Source organism: Trematomus bernacchii, unplaced genomic scaffold (assembly GCF_902827165.1).
Source record: "Trematomus bernacchii unplaced genomic scaffold, fTreBer1.1, whole genome shotgun sequence".
NCBI classification, from domain to species: domain Eukaryota; kingdom Metazoa; phylum Chordata; class Actinopteri; order Perciformes; family Nototheniidae; genus Trematomus; species Trematomus bernacchii.
The window spans coordinates 11267787-11286586 of record NW_022987564.1 but is presented as its reverse complement, the minus strand read 5'-3'; the positions used below and the strand labels follow the sequence as shown (position 1 = coordinate 11286586).

Genomic DNA, 18800 nt, shown 5'->3' with positions numbered 1-18800 from the left:
GTTTTGGCAACAAACAGACGAAGAAGAAAGATCTGCGCACAAAGCTGCGCAGTAGCTGTTTCTTGTATCATGAATGGTGGAGGCGATGTTTTGATGGAGTCCAGGGACTTAAAGAGCTCTATTTTTGTGTTGTAAACAATAGCTGCTGCATAAACCGATGTCTTATTATAATGCAGTAATATATCTGAGAATAAATTAATTTGGATACGTGAGAAAGGACCAGTCTGTAAAATATCGGTGGCTACGGTGGCCTTGCTAACGTTAAGCTAAGTTGTGGCAATCCTTTCATTTAATGAGCTCACCCTCTTTTAACCTGCTGTGTTTTTCTTTATACTTTAGCGCCACTGGGGATTACCTCGTTTTATTTGCGGCTATATTTATCAAATACCTTTAAGTGAAGTATCAAAAAGTAAGGCTTATTGAGATTTAATTCCAGGGGGAGTGGTTATCCATGTCCACGAGTTCCTGCAGATAAATACAATTTTGTCACAGCAGCAAACATGTCGTTAGTAGCCTATGGCAGCAGTGATGACAGCGACTCAGAAGAAACCTCAGCTTCACAGAGTAAAGGGAGCAGCTCGGGGGGGCTCTTCTCTCTCCTGCCCACTCCAAAGAAGCCAGTTTCGACAGGGGGAGGATCGAGAAAGGAGACAAGAGTGCACCGCTCAGGGGGGGACAGCAAGGCACATGATGACCCAGATCAGCCACCATCTAAAGGAGGCTTGATTTCTGGCTTTATGCCTAAACCGAGGAAGAGAACAGAGCCTGTCAAAATCACTGCACCACAGATCCAGAGACGGGATGTGAGTACTGACCCGTTTCACTTGACATTTTGTAGCTCCTGTGATATTAATCAGGTTGTAATTCATGACCTATGTATTTATTTTCAACAGTCAGACTCTGATGAGGATGATGAACCTGCAAAGAAGAAAGTACAAACTCAGGTAAGAATACCTCTCACCGTCTGCTGCTCAGTTTTAGAGCTCGCCACAGTAACTGGGATTGAAGAAAAAGTTTAAAGAACACTCAAAGCAGTTTCTAAATGAATAAACATTGAAACAGTGCTTGCTCAGCTTGGAGACCCCAGATATTAATTCAACAAATTGCTTTATATTTGGGATATTACACAAATAATTCAGCTGTCATTGATGACCTTCTCACGATCACATTATTGGATTGTATAGATGTCCTAAAAAGCTTGTTTCTGCCCTCCATACACACAATACACTGGAGTTAAACTAGCAGCTAGAACCTTTGTATCCAGTAAGGCTGAACATACATCTAAATGGAGTAAACCAATGACAGAATATTTAATTGTATCACTTTGCAATGTTATCAAACGAATGAAATGTGGGTGCCAATATTTGTACCTACACCGCCCTGATACCCTCCATATCTCCTGCCTCTTCCAGGGTTCAGGCCTTTCCTCCCTTCTGCCACAACCCAAACACATGACCAGGAAGGCGATGGACAGACCCCTGATTCCTCACACACTCACCAAGCGGCAACCACCCAAAGGACCCAAACCTGGAACGCCCGCTCAGGGTCTGCTCGGTTCCAGCGCATCGCCCTCTGCTATCAAGGCTGCAGCAAAGTCAGCGGCTCTGCAGATGGCGAGACAAATAGCCACCGACGACCAAGATAACGATGAGGACATATCCCCACAGAACTACTTTTCTCTGGCCGAGAGCTCCCAGCCTCTCCCTGCAGTCATCCCGAGCCTGGACCCTGAGCCTGGGCCCCCCGCAGAGCCCCTGGCACCTGCACCTGCACCTGCAGACGAGCCGGGGCAGTCAGACGCCCCTCTCGACTTCGGGGCGGGGGGTGAGGGAGCCGGTCCATGGGGTGCTCAATATCCTCAATATCAACAGGAAATGGAAGGCACAGATGCTCCCCCTCAGGTAATCAGGACTCCCGAGGTGGTTTTTACAGCATTATACATGTCAGACAAATGGTTTCAGATTCTGCTGGCTGTTTAAATATACCTTACTAATAACATAACCTGGAGAATTTATACATAAGCTCACACTAACCAATCCAGATCAGAATAAACCCTTTAGTAAATGCTTGATATTGTATTCAGTTTTTCTGAAATTATTGAAACCAAATGAATGGTTGATGCATGCATGCACCCTCACATTGTCCAGTCACGTGCTTCAGACACGGTTCACATTATAGATGCTAATCTGACACTCACACAACTGCAAGAACAGCACCTTTGAGAAAAAGGTTGCTGATTTAAAACAGGCTTTGTATTGTCGCAATGTGGTTAGTCTGTGCAAATAAACAATGTTTGGTTTCCTTATGTGTTGTTGGTGTCTGGAGCTTCTGGTTAATTTGCCAGTTTGCCGAACATTGTTAATTTGCAGAAACAACTAACATTGCAACGACACAAAGCCGGTTGAACATCAACACAATCTCCCTTTTAACATCCATACAGAATTCCACCAATATATATACTTTGACGCTCCAGAGACACCAATTTGTCTTTATTATCCCAGGTCAATCAGAGCATTCTTATAATGAACTATAGACGTTAAAGAGATACATGAATATAAGTGATATCCAAATCATGTTCTCCTTCTATAGGGATACTATAATCAGCCTTACGTCCAAGATCCAGAGGCGGGATCAGCTGAGGCTGATGAGCCCGGCAGCTCCGCCATGTTTGATGAGGAAGCGGTAAGAAGTTTGCTTTGTTCTTTCTCTCTGTATTGTTTTACTAAATACCTCCAATCTTTAAAAGTAGGTTAATTCTTGATGATTTTGCAGCTTCATCAGGCCAAGGATAAACCGTGGTCTAACTGATATGATCATTTCTTCTTCCTGTGCTTTAGTTCATGCGGCTGCAAGGGAAACGGAACCGGGGCAAAGAGGAGGTGAAGTTTCTGGAGATCAAAGGGGACGACCAGCTGAGCAGCAACAAGCAGTGGATGACCAAGAACATAACGGAAGAGAAGCAGACCCGCCAGTCCTTCAGCAAGGTGACCTACATATAATAAAGAAGTACATCAGTCAGTCAATTGTTTGAATTGTATATCGATATGTAATTTCATTTACCAATAGTTTGCTTGAAAATGCACCTGGAAATGCTTAAAAAAGAATAACATGTAATAAAAGACCTTTTTTTATTTTACAGAAAAAAGGAGAGGGGCCTACAGGACAACAGCGACGCAAGCATCAGATAACATATCTCATTCATCAGGTGAGTGCTGCTAAAGCTTAATTTAAACCTTCCATATTTGTGCAATTTAAATTCTGTGATCTAATAGTGCTGACGGTCAGTGGTGGCAACTGTGTAGTCTGTCCACTTTAATATATTGTAGCCAAGGGAGGAGGTTCGAGTAGTATTTGTACATTATCTTTCAGTGGGTTTTAAAGGTGATACAGAGCAGGGTGTGAGTCTGTGACATGTCTGAACACATTTAGATTCAAAGTGTTAGCTTCCATGCTTGATTGTACAAGCAAAGACTCAGCGCTGCGTTGACTACTGTATATCTGAGGTTTATACAGTAAGCTGCAAGATGACGATCCTACACCAGGCATTCAAACAAGCACAGAAATAGTAGCCACATTTCTCTTAGCCTTGAGTCCTGTAGCTTCTTGTTTGATGTACAGAGTGATTGTCTATACTATCACGTTTGGTGTTGTTTTAACACCACTCAGATGGTATTTATAATTGGTGCACAGAGTGGGAATTCTTTTAAATTCTTAAGCTGGTTGGTATACAAGGCTTTTATTTGTTTGTGTGGGGGATTTATGCCAAAATGTCTCAAAGTACAAACCCCATAAGGCGACCTGCATACTACATTCACATCCCATACTGTCTGCAAGCATTTAGAAATCATAACACAATTAATTTAATGTAGAGAGCAGTGTTTTTATTTTTCTAAGAAAGACTGGTTTAACCAAAAAATAGTTAATTAAAATAAAATCTATTTCTACTGTCTGGTACTATTGACTAAAAAGTGTTTGTTCAGAATTCAGGTAAAAACATTAAGACTCCGCTTGAAATGTTCAATGACAAAATAAACAAAACGTATTTCTGACCCTGTGTGTATGACATTTAGTCTTACAAAAGCTTACCAGGAACTTCCCTTCATTTTCGTGTTCCACAGGCAAAGGAACGTGAGTTGGAGCTGAAGAACAACTGGGCAGATAACAAGCTGACGCGCCGACAGACACAGGCCAAATACGGTTTCTAAATGTCACTGAGGACTCTTGGTGGCAGGTGGAAGCCCTGCATCAGAAAGTAGAGTAGATCTTTTCAGAGTTCCCCACACAGGAGGAAGACGTGTGCTTGGGAAGAAACTATAAACACCTTTTAATACAGAGTTTGCCCTTGCTCCTGCCCTCTCTTATGTATTTGTGTTGAATTGTTATGCAGTAGTTATTTTTGTTTCACTGTTTTTGAAGGCGTTACTTCTATACAGAAAATCCAGCCATAGCCCCTTAAACCTTTCCCAGTAAGATACAGCAAATTTAGGCTCTCTTCCTACAAATAAAAATGTATGTTTTTCAGGTTCCTGCAGCAAATCCTTGGCAGAGATCATGTATGTGACCCTCAATATCCTCCTCTGAAACTGTATCTTCCTGTTCATAAAGCAAAAGACTCCTTTTTTTTAGTGATGCATTCAGAATACTTCTTTAAAAACGCTTTGGTTCTCTGGCATTCACACAGATGTTAGTACAATGTTGCCATTCATTATGAGGAATGAACTGGAGTCAGTAGAAAGCTGTGACACATTACATATTTATATATGAACCAACAACTTTGTAATAGAAAATAAAGATGCTGTTGGAATACTTATGCTGCAGTTGCTTATGACTCATTAAATTAATGATAAATGTTGTCTATTTTGCTCTTATTCAATTGCAGTCCCCATCATCACTGTCAACATCTTGCGCAACCTGATCTGCCTCAAAACTGAATCTAAAACATCAGCAGTCTACAAGTATTGATTTCTTTCATGCCTTATGGTTCAAACCGCATGCAGAGCTTGTGTCAGAGCTGAGCCGCTGAGCCTTTATATATCATCACACATATCTTCCAGATCTTTTGGACATTACTAGGGTGTTTTGTAAGAAATAACAATACAAATGTACTCAATTCATTCATTGGTTGATTACATATCCATCTCAATGAGGTCACAAAACTAACATTGACCTCTGCAGGTTTCATTTAAAGATTGACAAAGCATACAACTGTGTTATGCATTATAAATGTCCTATGTCAATAATTCAGGGACCAACATGTTCGACAGTTTCACTTTTTGTTTACCTCATACATTTGTTATGCGTACTGTGCTCAAAATGAATGAATAAATATTTTCCTTGTCTTGGTCAATAGTTCCAAATGCAAATGGGTAGTTTTTGGTCATGTCGAAACACAATGAAGCAGGTATTACATTTAGGTTACAAAAGTGTTTTATTGTCTATCCAGCTTTGGTTAACAGCTCAAATGAAATATACAAAAGTTCCACCATTATTTGAACAATTCATTTAATAATTATACAGACAACTGATTTTATACATGTGAATTACAGGTAAACAATAACCATCAAAGTTCTATGCACATCTTCATGTCCTTTAATCTTTTTTCGGGCTATCACTTGGTTGTGCTGTTGTGTCTGGACTTGTCGGTGTACTTGCTGCTTTTTCTTCCTCAGCAGCAGAGACTCCTGCTGCAGCTTCACTAGCTTCCGCCACAGAGTCTTTAGCTGTTTCAGCCTCCACTGTAGCATCAGAAACTAGCTTCACAGCAGCATCCTCCACTGGAGCATCAGACACTAGCTTCACAGCAGCTTCCTCCACTGGAGCATCAGACACTAGCTTCACAGCAGCTTCCTCCACTGGAGCATCAGACACTAGCTTCACAGCAGCTTCCTCCACTGGAGCATCAGACACTAGCTTCACAGCAGCATCCTCCACTGTAGCATCAGACACCAGCTCCACGGCAGGATCAGACACTAGCTCCACCGCAGCATCAGACACCAGCTCCACAGCAGCATCAGACACTAGCTTCACGGCAGGATCAGAAACTAGCTCCACCGCAGGATCAGAAACTAGCTCCACCGCAGGATCAGAAACTAGCTCCACGGCAGGATCAGAAACTAGCTCCACGGCAGGATCAGAAACTAGCTCCACCGCAGGATCAGAAACTAGCTCCACGGCAGGATCAGAAACTAGCTCCACGGCAGGATCAGAAACTAGCTCCACGGCAGGATCAGACACTAGCTCCACGGCAGGATCAGACACAAGCTCCACGGCAGGATCAGACACCAGCTTCACGGCAGGATCAGACACCAGCTCCACGGCAGGATCAGACACTAGCTCCACGGCAGGATCAGACACCAGCTTCACGGCAGGATCAGACACTAGCTTCACGGCAGGATCAGACACTAGCTCCACCGCAGCATCAGACACCAGCTTCACGGCAGGATCAGACACCAGCTCCACCGCAGCATCAGACACCAGCTTCACGGCAGGATCAGACACCAGCTCCACGGCAGGATCAGACACCAGCTCCACGGCAGGATCAGACACCAGCTTCACGGCAGCTTCGTCCACTGCAGCTTCAGACACTAGATTCACAGCAGCCTCCTCGTCCTCAGCAGCAGCAGCAGCATCTGCGGCTGCCTGCGCTATTTGCGCTTTCAGCTGCTTCTGATAGATTGCTGATGGGTCCTTATATGGCACCACAGACAGAGGGACACGAACTATGTCCATTCCATTAACCTGGAAGAAAACATAACAGTAAGCATTCTGATCTTTGGTAAAATAACCAGCTTGAAAGTTACATGAAGACATGCTTTTGATTGAAAAAGATAAAGACTAAAAGTAATTTGAATTTCTCTTAAGAAAATGTTAGCTATTTCTTATGTGATTATTTTTCTTGCAACATATGTAAAAACACAACTCATAAAAACATTTGGAAATAAAAAATATTTCTACAAACTGATAAAATGTGTCTTTAGTGTGGTCTGTCTGATAATACAATGGTAAAAATCATTACTCACCGTTACTTCACACCAGTAGTCGCCCTCCTCCTTGACCGACTCAAATGGCAGACTCAATGCATGAGGAGGCACAAAAACTCCCAGCTGAGAAAAAGATGAATTCAATGAATAAACAGTTAGATTGTTAGAGGCACTTGTGTAATATTAAACAGGAAATGTAAAAAAAAAAAGGAAAGAGATAAAGAAGGCCGTACCTTAATTTTGAACTGCCTACAGACCACTTCTTTATTGACCTGGAATTCTTCCAAAGGCATTCTGCTAATGTTTAAATGGGATTTTTTAAGGATCTCTACTGTCTGTAAAGAAAAACATGAGGAAGCCTTTGTTAAAAAAAACAGCTGTGGTGGTCATTTGTGTCTCCAGCCAAGACAGAAAAATGGTGAATCGCGGAAAAGCTTGTAGAAAACTCACCAACTGTGCAGTGCGGGTTTGAACTCTTTCCTCTGGCTTCCCCTCACGCAGGAGCTGTTAGTAAAGAAAGGTGACAATATTTATTAACTATACATTGCTATGGACAGTAATATGTGGGAAATACATATAAAAGGACAATATTAAAACAAAGTCCTCACTTTTATCTCCTCTTCAAACATGTGTTTGTTCTCCGGTGAAGGATACACTGCGAGGCCTCGGGGCAGCAGCTTATTTCTGCCAGCTGACTTTCTCACAAACACGGTGTCCCCTCGCACTCCGAGCTCTGCAAGAACAAACACAGGTATTTTAATAATGAAAAAAAGTTCAGTGGTGCAAATATATTGTTTTACTTCCTGTGACAACTCTGACATCTTAGGTTTGTTATCTGTGAGCAGTAATGGATTGTCCATTTACTCACACAAGTAATGTACTTAGTTGAGGTGCTTGTACTTGACAAGAGTATATTCATTTTATGCTACTTTAAAGTTCTACTCCACTACATTTTGGAAGTCAATATTGAACTTTGTACTAAATACAGATATTGGCATATCACTAGGTTAAGATATCCAGCAAAAGTATACAAAGTCATTCAAATGAGCAACGCCTTTACGAGCTGTGATGGATACATTATTGCATCAATAATCACAATCCAATCAATCTATATGATTCTGACTCAAGGGGCTTTATTGTTTTAAGTCACAGGCTCCTTCTACAATGCAACATAAATGATATAGGCCATTACGCATGCGAGTACTTTTACTTTTGGTACAAGAATAATTTGATACCAATACTTGTAATTGTAATTTCACAATTGTAATGCAGGACTTGACATTTGAGTATTAAGGGTATTTGTTTCACCAGTGTCAGTGAGAGCAGTACTTACTGGGAACTGTGGCCGTCAGGATGAGCTCCATCTTCTGCTTCGGAGCCTGTTTGGTGTCTTCAACCAGTTTGTAGATTTTGTGTCTTCGAGGGTGAAGCCTGGGCGGACGGCCTTCTTGTGATAAGGGCACCTGCCACCATCTCTCCACGATCACTGTATTCTGTGGAAACACCATGAACAAATAGATAAGTCTGCTGTCATGTCCTGTAGCCTCCTACATTTGGATTTATGTTTTTGGTTTAAGGGTTGGGCGATGAGATTGGTAAATACTTTATTCATCCCAAATTACTTTGAAAGAGGAACAGTGTTGTCAAGCATTACACATGAGTTAAACATATTTAAAAGACAGAATATGATACAAATATAATACAACCAAAAAATGAACAGCAAATATTAAAAAGGATTAAACACCTCAATATTGATGTTGTAATGTTTATCATTGATGCTTTCACAAAATATTTACACAATGATAAATCATTTTTTTAGTAAATTGGATTTCATTTAATTTAATTAGTTTTAAGTGGGTAAAGGCATATAAAACATCTAGAAAAGTCTGTTAAACTCAGACAATTACACTCCTTAACTGTAATGCAGGTTTAAAATCAGGAAAAATGAACACTTATGATATTACGATATACAAAATTAAAACCGCTAGATATATAGTCTCGTAACACAATATTGATATACAATTTGAGATATTGCCCAGCCCTAATTGTAATGATTTGTCATGGCTCTCCAGCAGAACAGTGGAGTGCGGACCTAGTTATTTTTATTTTAACAAACCACATATTAGTGTATAAAGTGCTCGGACACTGACCTGAGCAGGGCTGAGGGAGAAGCTCCTGACAGCAGTCTGCTGGTGGAGCATCAGATCCTGAAGGGCACGGCGGCCTGAGCTCCACATGTTCACTGAACCAAGAAACTCACCGCCTTCTACAAATCCCCTGAGATAAAGCACGAAAAATGGCAAATAAGCCTGCGTTTAAAAAAACTTTACTCTTAGGTTATTCTCCAGTCACAGGTCAGATAACCGCAGCATGCATGTTAGCTTGATTTGCTAAAGGATAATTTGAGTTGGTTCTGTGCGTGTGACGTAAAAGGACCCCGCCAGCAGAAATAGTTGACCTGAAAAAGGCCTGATGTAAAAGCCCTTATCAAAATTAATGTACTGAGTCGTTAAAGAGACAATCTTATTACAACTAACCTTTGGATTTACAGGCTTTTTAATACATTCTCTTTTTTTTTTGTACTGAACATGTTTACATCTAAAAGGCAATTCATCCTTAAAAGTATCTAAGAATTGGTTAGTCATAGCAGTATATTTGTTAAGATGTATTATATACACACAACTTTTCTTTTTTTGTGGCCATATAAACACTCAGCTACCATGGCACTCAATTGACCCTAGCAAAAATAAATGCTATGTTATATGAAACAGAATGAAACAGCCTTAACTTGTTATACAGAGCAACTTAACACGAGTTGAAAGTATCCTATTTACAGCTTTCAGTAGTTAAACCTCTCTCCTTTGATGCATTGATGTAGAAGTGTACTCCACAATGTGTCAGTGACATCACTGTTACAGTTGGGTTACATTTTCCCAAGTTTAAAGAGCAAAACACTTTACACCCTGGCAAGAACAAGAAACACAATGATACGATACTTAAATAGAACAGCAGCATTTATTCAAATCATCAGGAATATAGCAAAATTAATTAATTCACAACATATTACACTTTTATTTTCATAGATTACTACACAAATATTTTTTACAATACCACTTTAAGTGGTGCAATAAAGAAAAGTTATTCCACTGAGGAAAGACACCTGCAGAAAGCCAAATCTAGGTAAAGGATCTTTTTTTACTAGCTGCCCATACTTTCCGTATCAAGTGCAAAAAGTGAAATGTGTATTTATGTATAAGGCTATGTCATTTATTTTTTTAAGCTCTTTTTTTCTGTGCCTATTAAAGTTGCTGTAACAATTGAATTGGGATTAATAACATTATCTTAACCAATCAAACTGTTCAACTACAAAAACAAAAAAGATAAAAAACCTTTAGCAGCAGAAGCATAATAAAAAGTTGAAAAGGTTTCACTCCTGTTAAACCTAGTGTAAAATCTCTAGACATTTGAAGACATGAGCGAAGAAATTGTTCAATCACACATCACCAACAATGGGTTCTTGGAAATCACTTGTCGCACCGTAGAAAGAATAGCGGCTGGGTACCAATCTGCCTCCTGAGATTACAATCTGACAGCAGGTCAGTACAGCGAAGCAGCATCCAAAGACGAACATGAGAGTCGTAGCGAGCCACACAATGGTGGTGATCACGAAGGCAAACAGGTAGGTTACCCTGTGGCAGTATGGAGCTGTTCCGGGTGTGTAGTTGGGAGGATAGATAGGATAAATCCAGATAGAACCTACAGGAAAACATTTGAATTTGATTAAGACGTAGAACTAAACAAAGAAACCAAACTTGAAAGGCCCTGAAAACAAGTTTTTTTTTTTGTCCGATTTTTACTGATGGTAACCAACACAAACAGTTATTTCCAAGTTTAGTACTTCCTTGCACCAATCAGGATCACAAATACTTATTTTTCCACTTACCTAAAGTGCTATTTATCAATTTAGATTGTTTTGATGTGAGTTGCATAGAATTGCAAAGTGCGCCATAAAACAAATACAGTATTATAAACCAACCAAAACCAATGCCTATTTCTAGAAATCATGACTCAGTTACTAGAGCTAATCCTTGTCGTGAGCAGTTCGATGGAGGCATATATTCTTTCTACAAAACTACACCCGCCAACAAGTGAGAACAAGCCCCTATCATTATAGAAGAGTAGGATGAAATACAATACTCAACAATGTAATTGTATTTCAACGGCACCTGAGTAAATGCAGGCTACTCAGTTACTTTACATCATTGCCTATTTTCATGTCCGGAGAGATGTTATCTGGCAATAACATAACATTTTGGTGACATTTTCTCCCACCTGCAATGAACCAGCCGAAACTGAAGAGGTACAGGAGGGTGATGCAGATGGAGCACATGGTGGGGACCCTGGCCCCCTCCCTGTTGGTCACGGTGTAGGTCATAGACAGACAGAGGAGGGTGGTCGCTCCCAGCACTATCAGGTAGATGGGGAGGATCGGCTCTACTGGACATCGTTGTAGATGTGTAAGACCTATGATGGTGTCCAGAAACATGTTAATATTAACACAGGATCATGAAAAATACTCTCCTAAAAATATATGGTTTGCTGTCAAAAAATATTACATTGATCAAACCTACCCAAACCAATGGCTGCGATCATAAGCATCCACCAAATCATATTCACCACAACTACAAGAAAGGAAGAGTGAGAGGGTAAGGAAGAGTAAAATAAAATAATAAGGCAAACATAAATGTGAGTGGAAAGATATCTCACCAAGTGATGCAATCATTACAGCCCCTCGAGGCCTGATTTGGTCATCTGGAGACGGATTCATCTCTGCAGTAAAGAAAGTCTTGTCCAGTTTTTACAAAGACATAATCTGGAAGAGAAGCTGCAGCAAAAGTTTTTTATCGTACCTGTTCAGTTCTGAATGGAGACACTGGAAAGACTTATTTTCTTTCTTTCTTCTTATTCACTAAATGAGTGTAGCTAGAGTCTGAGTCGGACACTGCTTACTGTACAAAGCATCAACCCTATTAACATCCTTTGCTGTTTTAGCCGGATGTTAAGACATATTATTTCAAGTCAACGCATTTCAACAACTGTTACGCAACGCTCTCTGTGTTTAAATAGGAGGAAATTATGATAACATCTGACACAGATGATCTGCGTGCAACGTTTTAAACCACAACTTCATCACATGGTGTCCTATTTCTCTCTTTTTCTATCTTGTCCACTCTTGGTCAATAAATATAAAGAGACATAATAAATGGTTCAACTCAAGGGCTTATTTCATGAAGCAGAAAAGAACATTGGTGCACTTGCAGATACACAGACAGGAAAAGCTGTGTTATCAGCTCTCATCAGTGTGGTTGTTATTACACGTTGCACTTTTATCACAAATGTTGTCATTTATTTTTAACGCAGTTGGGCAGTGGAACAGTTTCTGATTCTGACTTTAATGTGTAAAATGTGGGCCTTTAAAATGGTTGTAAAAATGATTAAATGTGATTGAAATGAGGTTTTTTTAGGCATAAGCAAACCATGTAAAAACTATAAAACCAAGACAAAAAATGGAGTCGAAAATATTGTCTTTTATATGGAATATGTCGGCAATGTTGATACCAAATGACCCGACTGCTGATTTTAATCGACAAAATGTGTAAAAACAGCAATTATATCGCACATGATCAGTTTTCACTGTAGTTTATTTTTGCACAAAACTTTGCATGTTCATTTCATGCCATTTCTGATTTATTTAAACAATGACATTTATTTCGTTTTCAGTTTCTTTGGTGAATGACAATACCTTTAATTGGAGGTACAATTTAGATTATGATGGTTACAGTCAGTAGTGAGGTAACACCAGACTATAGACATGTCATATATGTTGCCTCATGCTAGTAGTTACGGGAAATGTTGGAGCATCTTATTTCTCCCTGAAGAAATTCTATAATTGAAACTTGGTTTGTGATGAGCTGCGTAAAATACCGGTCTTTGGACCTCTCTCAGTTGGAAGTCAATGATCATTTGAATAGTAGGAGCAGCAGGGAAGTCCATGCATATGATTCCAAGGCGCTGCTTCAGGTCCGTCTTGGCGCTCAGGTAGTCGAACAGCTGTGCGTTGACGCGCAGAGCCACAGCGCGGGGGTACGCAAACACGCCAGCTCCACTGCTGTACGTAAGATAGATCTGGGCCAGGTTTCCTGCAGGAGCAGCCTCCAGGTGGTGATACACACTCTGCCATTTGTCCTCCACATGCAGGAGTGTGGGTACCTACAGGGAACGGCACAATTTAATAATTTAAAAGCATGAATATAAATTACTTATGACAGGTGTTTGTTGTGGCCTTCTCTTTTTATTATTAAAATTATTTATTTATTTGTTATCTTTAATATATATTTATTTTGTATGCATGCTTCTTAGTTAACATTAAGCTGTCTTTGGCTCTTTTCTGCTGTAACAAATGTACATTTCCCCTCTGTGGGACGGATAAAGGTATTCTGATTCTGATTCTCTACTGATTCCCCTCAGTTTATACATGTTGAAAGGAGGATGTAATGGTTTACTTTAAACCCGAATAGCAAAGGAATACTGGATATAGCAACTATTTTCTCTCTTTCTGGGGTCTAGAGTTTTGATTTTGATTTGTGTGTTTGTTGATTTCTATCGCAAAACTTACATTGAAATGTTTGAACAATATGTTTCCATACCTTCCAGTCATCAGCTATGTCCATGGAGCCATAGCGCACCCCCAGGTCTGGTCCAGGAAAGTCCTGCAGGACGATGAGTCTCCCCCGGGCCTCTCCCACGGTCGGCAAGATCCGGCTGTGCCACAGCAAGTCCCAGTGAGCGTAGCGGTGGATGTAGTCTACCACAGCGCCGTAGATGTCGTACGTCTCACTGCACTCCTCCTTCACACGCATCAGCACTGTCTCGCTGGGATACTCCCACAGGAAGTCAGCCACACCCTGCAGCACGTGGCCAAAGTGCCCCCGCTGGTAAGACACCCCGTGATGGAGGTTGAGTTTCCCGTTGACGTGACGGAGGCGGACGTCCAGGTAGCGGACGCCTGCTCGGAGCTGGGAGGCCAGGCTCCAGGTCTGGCACTCAGCGTACACCCCTCCGTACAGGGCCATGGTGTTGTGGGTCCCGGGCAGGGTGACCTCAGACAGCGGCTGGTCATCCGGGATGCTGGCCATCCAGGACGGGTTGAGGAACTCCGGGTTGGGCGTGTCATCATAATCAGGTCTCTGAATGGCAGCGTGACTCAAACCGATGACTCTAAATACAAAACAGGTTTTCATTTTTCTTGTTCTCAGAGAATGTCAAGGGTTGGCGACTTAGTGTTCATGATGTGGGTGCTTTCAAGCTCACCATTAATGAATATAATTCAATACGTGTGGTTATAATAGTTTGTGATGATAAACATTTGTATATGTTTTAAGATGGAAATGTAATTACTCGAGTAAAATAAAAGAATTGTATTCATAATATTTTAAGATTGTGCATCAGTCTGAGGCATTCAAAGGTGTTTTTGTGTCTTCGTTTATTTTAGTTTTTAATATTATTCATATTTATAAGTATTTTATATGTATCTATTATTGTGTTTTTACAACATTTTATCTTAGTTTATTGCTTTGAAATAAGCAATGTTTTTTTTTAACCTGTTCATTGTATGAATGTTTGTTTATCCCACTGCATAAAACATGCAGTGGGATAAACAAATATTCATACTAATGTGAATGAATATAATGGTATTTAGTATGTTAGATCAATGGCTTATCAATCTGAATTTTTTTTCAGTTTGCTCACCCCACCAGAACCATCAGCATCAGCGTCCTTTGCATTTTCACTCGCCCTCCCCTGATGCTGCTCATCATCGACGGATCAGTTCTGAGGATCAGCAAGTAAAAGACAAGAAAAACACATGTAACTGATGTAACCCCGAATTTAATATAATACGAATAGAAAATTAGCAAAAATGATTGCCAATAAAATATATACATTTAATTAGCCAGAGTAAAAATCTGATCTTATTAATAAACAAAAAACGAATTTGGCTTTACTTTGGTCATACTGTGTCTGTTGACATTGACTGTATAAATCCTTCAATATATTTCTTTTAAGTATTTGTCCAACTTTATGTTGAAAGAGTACTAAGGTGTTGATGATGATCAGAACAAATATTGTTTAAACCTTTGCTCTTACTTTTTTACGTGCTAGTGTCACTATAAAAATGTAACTTCTGTATATCTGTATCAGATATAGATGTCATTTAGTCTCTTGGATTGATGTCATAGCCTTGACCCCAGCACTCGTGATTACTGTATTTGTTAAGTTAAAAAAAGAGACCAATTCCCAAAATGTACATTAGGCAGCATTATGGGAAAACAACTTTATTTAAATCTTTAACTGTTCAATTTCTTTAAAAAGATGGTAAAACAAAATTTCCCATGAGCTCTTAATCTTTCCTGGGAAAAAGAAAAAAGAAAACACGTTCCCTTTATGAAAGTATGTCGGCAGAAATATGAAAACAAACAGTGACAACAATTCCATGCCGGTCCGAGCTGGGCTCGACCTCAGTGTACCCCGTCAGGCTCTCACAATAGCAGGGCTTAAGCCTTTTTTCTCATCCTAAACTGAATCAAACCACCCCCTGCTGCCGCCTCAAACCTGCTGATAGTGCTGCTCTGGTCCTCTCCGGTTCACACCTGATACCAGAAGGTGTTGGTGCTCAGTCCGGTCCGGGCTACCTGAGGACAGAGAGGGGAGAGAGGGGAGAGAGAGAGGAGCCGAGGGGCTCCGAGGCAAAATGACAGAGACAGCGCGCGGAACTGTGATTTTATTGTGGGAAATACCGTAGTGGAGCAGCTGAGCTCTACGTTACAGAACAGGGGTGGAGCAGAGGGGTCTGTTTGTGTGTGGGGGGTATTCATGAACACGTCCTTCATTTGTGGTGGTTTAGAAACACATCAATTAATAAAAAATAAAAAAGTGGATCAAAAGTTTACAATGAGGATCTTTGTCTTCCATTCCATAGTTATTTTACAATACAATAAATAGAGTTTTTTTATCTGGTTAGTAATAATAATCATTAGTTTAGGTAAAAAAACATTAGGGGCTTTTCTAGGTGCATCAAATACAGCTGAATGCTTTCCCACAGCGTTTCTTATCAGCTATGGAAAATCCAAAAATAGGCCCAATATTGATGTGTAAAGTACAAAGGTAAGAACTTCAATAGAGAGAACTTGTAGAATGGTTGAAAATGAACAGAAAAACCCAGTTCTGAGAATACAGGATGTAGGATTGCTTTGTATTCTGTGGCGGTGTGAGTCTTGAAGTTCAGATACAGATACAGTAGATTGGGTCATAAAGAATCTAAACACGTGTGTCCAAATATTCTTGGTGCTGTTAGACCTGACAGCTGCCTTTGACACTGTGGACCATAGCATCCTGCTGTCACGGCTTGAACAGTCCGCTGGCATCACAGGCATGGTTCAGGTCCTACCTGACAGACCGTAGCTTCTCAGTGCAGCTAGGTGCCTTCTCCTCTGCCAAAGCCCCTCTTACCTGTGGGGTTCCCCAAGGCTCGATTCTGGGCCCCATCCTTTTTCTACTGTACATACTGCCCCTAGGTTCAATTCTCACAAAACATAATATTCCCTTCCACTGCTACGCCGACGATGTACAGATCTATCTGCCTCTCAAAGCAAATGTCAAACACTCACTACAGCAGTTGATGGACTGCTTAGCAGAGATAAAATCCTGGCTGAGCAAAAACTTTCTCAACCTCAACGAGAGCAAGACTGAGGTCATCTTTTTTGGACCCCAACCTCCAGCCTCTCCGGTTGATATTCTGGGCTCTATCAAAAAAAACATCCTCCCCTCTGTCATGAACCTTGGAGTGACCTTCACTAGCACTTTTAATTTCGACAAGCAGGTCAGCACCGTAGTAAAATCCTGCTTTTTTAAAATAAGACTATTGGCCAAAACCAAGTCGTATTTATCTTTTAATGACTTAGAAAGGGTTATTAACGCCTTTGTAACCTCGAGACTGGACTATTGCAACGCTCTGTATGTGGGTATGGACCAGTCCTCAATTAAACGCCTACAGCTAGTCCAAAACGCAGCTGCACGTTTGCTGACTGGCCACAAAAAGCGTGACCACATCACCCCTATTCTAGCCTCATACTGGCTTCCAGTTCGGTTCAGAATTGATTTTAAAATCCTTTTATTTGTTTTTAAAGCACTAAATGGGCTGGCTCCGGCCTATATAGCTGAACTGCTCCAGCGCTACACCCCAGCCAGAGCTTTAAGGTCTGCTGACCAGCTGCTGCTGGTAGTGCCCAAGACCAGGCTAAAAACCCGAAGGCACCGAGCCTTCGCAGCAGCTGGCCCTAGGCTCTGGAACACTCTGCCCCTCCATGTGAGGTCGGCCCAGACCCTAGGGTTTTTTAAATCTAAACTAAAAACACACTTCTTCTCTCTGGCTTTCTAGTTAGAGCGGAGCACGACTCCTGACTTTTCCGTGTGTTTTTATTTTTATTTTGTTTTTTAGATATATCTGTTGTAATTTATTGTCGTTTATTGTGATTTGTAGTAATGTGTTTTTATTACATGTACAGCACTTTGGCTCGACCAAAAATCGCTTTTAAATGTGCTATATAAATAAAACCTGATTTGATTTGATTTGATTTGACAAAAGCATATAACCATCACGACAGAACAGATTTGCTCTGCTGTTGAAGGACCCAATATCTCCATATGACCTGAATAACTTCTCATCATATCATATGTGGGGGAAACTTCTGTGTAGCAATGCAGGAGGAGTCACCGACTCAAAGGAGACACGGAGAGAGCTGGAGCTTTGATGGCAAACACTGATGGGTTTATTTGGAGCTTCGGCCGGAGAATTCACAAAACAAGTCAAAGAGTCAGAGGTTCTGACTTCACGGTAGAGTTGCCACATCAATTCTGAAGAACTCTACCCCAGACCCATGTATTTAGCTAGTTCAGAGAGAATAATCAACATTGTGCATAACAAGATAGAATCATAACACCTCTATCAGCTGACGCCAACAGGCAGGAACACTGAGAGCTCAGCAGCGTGTGCTCAGTCAGGACAGTATGAACTGATAAACTGGGTCAAAGTTATGGGCCTTGGAAAATATTTCCCCAACAATCAGGGTTGCATATTTAACTGTAAAAAACTTAATTCGCACAAATGCAACATCATGTGACCCAATAACCCTTTAAAGGGCTGAAAGAATACTGTATTGACCTGTTGACCAGGGTCAGCTCTCTGAATGCTGAGGTGCCAGAGGCCCTCAACAGCTAGTCAGAAGAGGAGTAGTGAGATTCAGCACATTGTTGGCACTGGCTCAGTCCATTTTATTGACATTTCAACCTTTTCTGGGACTGTGGACATCTTTTTAAGGTATATGGTCTTGGTCTGAAGTAGTAAAAGTGTCACTGTCTGACCTATATTCTTCTATATAAACTTGGATAGTCACCTCACAAGCTGCCTAAGAATTTGTTTTCCTATCCTATTCCTTTGTCCTGTACTATGAGAGTGACATCATTAAGTGTGTGAAGGTCAGGGAAAGTGTGTGTGTGTGTGTGTGTGTGTGTGTGTGTGTGTGTGTGTGTGTGTGTGTGTGTGTGTGTGTGTGTGTGTGTGTGTGTGTGTGTGGTGTGTGTGTGTATGTGTGTGTGTGGGAATGTGGCACATGGAAAAGTCTGCAGATGTTTTCTTTTTGTGTCTCTTATCGCTCGAGGGAAGTCAAATATTACATAACAAACTTGTCCTTGTTAAGTAATATT

General features: G+C 40.8%; 4 protein-coding genes across 5 annotated transcripts; 1 reads left to right on the top strand and 3 right to left on the bottom strand.

The window, feature by feature from the left end:
- Positions 1-50: 50 nt before the first annotated feature.
- Positions 51-4853, top strand: prcc (proline rich mitotic checkpoint control factor). Its single transcript, XM_034125317.1, has 7 exons — positions 51-803; positions 894-944; positions 1413-1901; positions 2590-2682; positions 2838-2984; positions 3140-3205; positions 4119-4853. The coding sequence occupies exons 1-7, from the start codon at positions 501-503 to the stop codon at positions 4203-4205; spliced, it is 1236 nt and encodes a 411-aa protein (XP_033981208.1). The 5' UTR covers positions 51-500; the 3' UTR covers positions 4206-4853.
- A 556-nt stretch (positions 4854-5409) lies between these two features.
- mrpl9 (mitochondrial ribosomal protein L9) lies at positions 5410-9411 on the bottom strand. Its single transcript, XM_034125316.1, has 7 exons — positions 9131-9411; positions 8314-8473; positions 7589-7713; positions 7431-7484; positions 7214-7315; positions 7020-7103; positions 5410-6738 (listed from the first exon to the last, which is right to left on the bottom strand). Exons 1-7 carry the CDS (start codon positions 9215-9217, stop codon positions 5590-5592), a joined length of 1761 nt encoding a protein of 586 aa, XP_033981207.1. The 5' UTR covers positions 9218-9411; the 3' UTR covers positions 5410-5589.
- Positions 9412-9968: 557 nt separating this feature from the next.
- LOC117478138 (transmembrane protein 272-like) lies at positions 9969-12026 on the bottom strand. 2 transcript variants are annotated; one of them, XM_034125048.1, is made up of 5 exons: positions 11891-12017; positions 11748-11810; positions 11612-11662; positions 11313-11504; positions 9969-10736 (listed from the first exon to the last, which is right to left on the bottom strand). In XM_034125048.1, the coding sequence occupies exons 2-5, from the start codon at positions 11806-11808 to the stop codon at positions 10474-10476; spliced, it is 567 nt and encodes a 188-aa protein (XP_033980939.1). In that variant the 5' UTR covers positions 11809-11810; positions 11891-12017; the 3' UTR covers positions 9969-10473. The 2 variants fall into 2 exon arrangements, with proteins under 2 accessions (XP_033980939.1, XP_033980938.1); XM_034125047.1 differs by having other exon boundaries at positions 11748-12026.
- Positions 12027-12560: 534 nt separating this feature from the next.
- On the bottom strand, positions 12561-15946 carry si:dkey-266f7.9 (uncharacterized protein LOC100006223 homolog). Its single transcript, XM_034124190.1, has 4 exons — positions 15651-15946; positions 14790-14870; positions 13688-14258; positions 12561-13250 (listed from the first exon to the last, which is right to left on the bottom strand). Exons 2-4 carry the CDS (start codon positions 14855-14857, stop codon positions 12882-12884), a joined length of 1008 nt encoding a protein of 335 aa, XP_033980081.1. The 5' UTR covers positions 14858-14870; positions 15651-15946; the 3' UTR covers positions 12561-12881.
- Between the last annotated feature and the right edge of the window lie 2854 nt (positions 15947-18800).

Bases quoted from the DNA above. Each gene is read 5' to 3' on its own strand.
- prcc (XM_034125317.1), top strand. From the start codon at position 501: ATGTCGTTAGTAGCCTATGGCAGCAGTGATGACAGCGACTCAGAAGAA. The intron at 804-893 runs GTGAGTACTGAC...TATTTTCAACAG, and splicing joins CACAGATCCAGAGACGGGAT to TCAGACTCTGATGAGGATGA. The intron at 945-1,412 runs GTAAGAATACCT...TGCCTCTTCCAG, and splicing joins AGAAGAAAGTACAAACTCAG to GGTTCAGGCCTTTCCTCCCT.
- mrpl9 (XM_034125316.1), bottom strand. From the start codon at position 9,217: ATGTGGAGCTCAGGCCGCCGTGCCCTTCAGGATCTGATGCTCCACCAG. The intron at 8,474-9,130 runs GTCAGTGTCCGA...GTGTTTCCACAG, and splicing joins TCTCCCTCAGCCCTGCTCAG to AATACAGTGATCGTGGAGAG. The intron at 6,739-7,019 runs GTGAGTAATGAT...GTTTTCTTCCAG, and splicing joins ACTACTGGTGTGAAGTAACG to GTTAATGGAATGGACATAGT.
- LOC117478138 (XM_034125047.1), bottom strand. From the start codon at position 11,808: ATGAATCCGTCTCCAGATGACCAAATCAGGCCTCGAGGGGCTGTAATG. The intron at 11,663-11,747 runs GTGAGATATCTT...CCTTTCTTGTAG, and splicing joins TGTAATGATTGCATCACTTG to TTGTGGTGAATATGATTTGG. The intron at 11,505-11,611 runs GTAGGTTTGATC...ACACCATCATAG, and splicing joins GATCGCAGCCATTGGTTTGG to GTCTTACACATCTACAACGA.
- si:dkey-266f7.9 (XM_034124190.1), bottom strand. From the start codon at position 14,857: ATGATGAGCAGCATCAGGGGAGGGCGAGTGAAAATGCAAAGGACGCTG. The intron at 14,259-14,789 runs GTGAGCAAACTG...TTTTGTATTTAG, and splicing joins ATGCTGATGGTTCTGGTGGG to AGTCATCGGTTTGAGTCACG. The intron at 13,251-13,687 runs GTATGGAAACAT...CGTTCCCTGTAG, and splicing joins ACATAGCTGATGACTGGAAG to GTACCCACACTCCTGCATGT.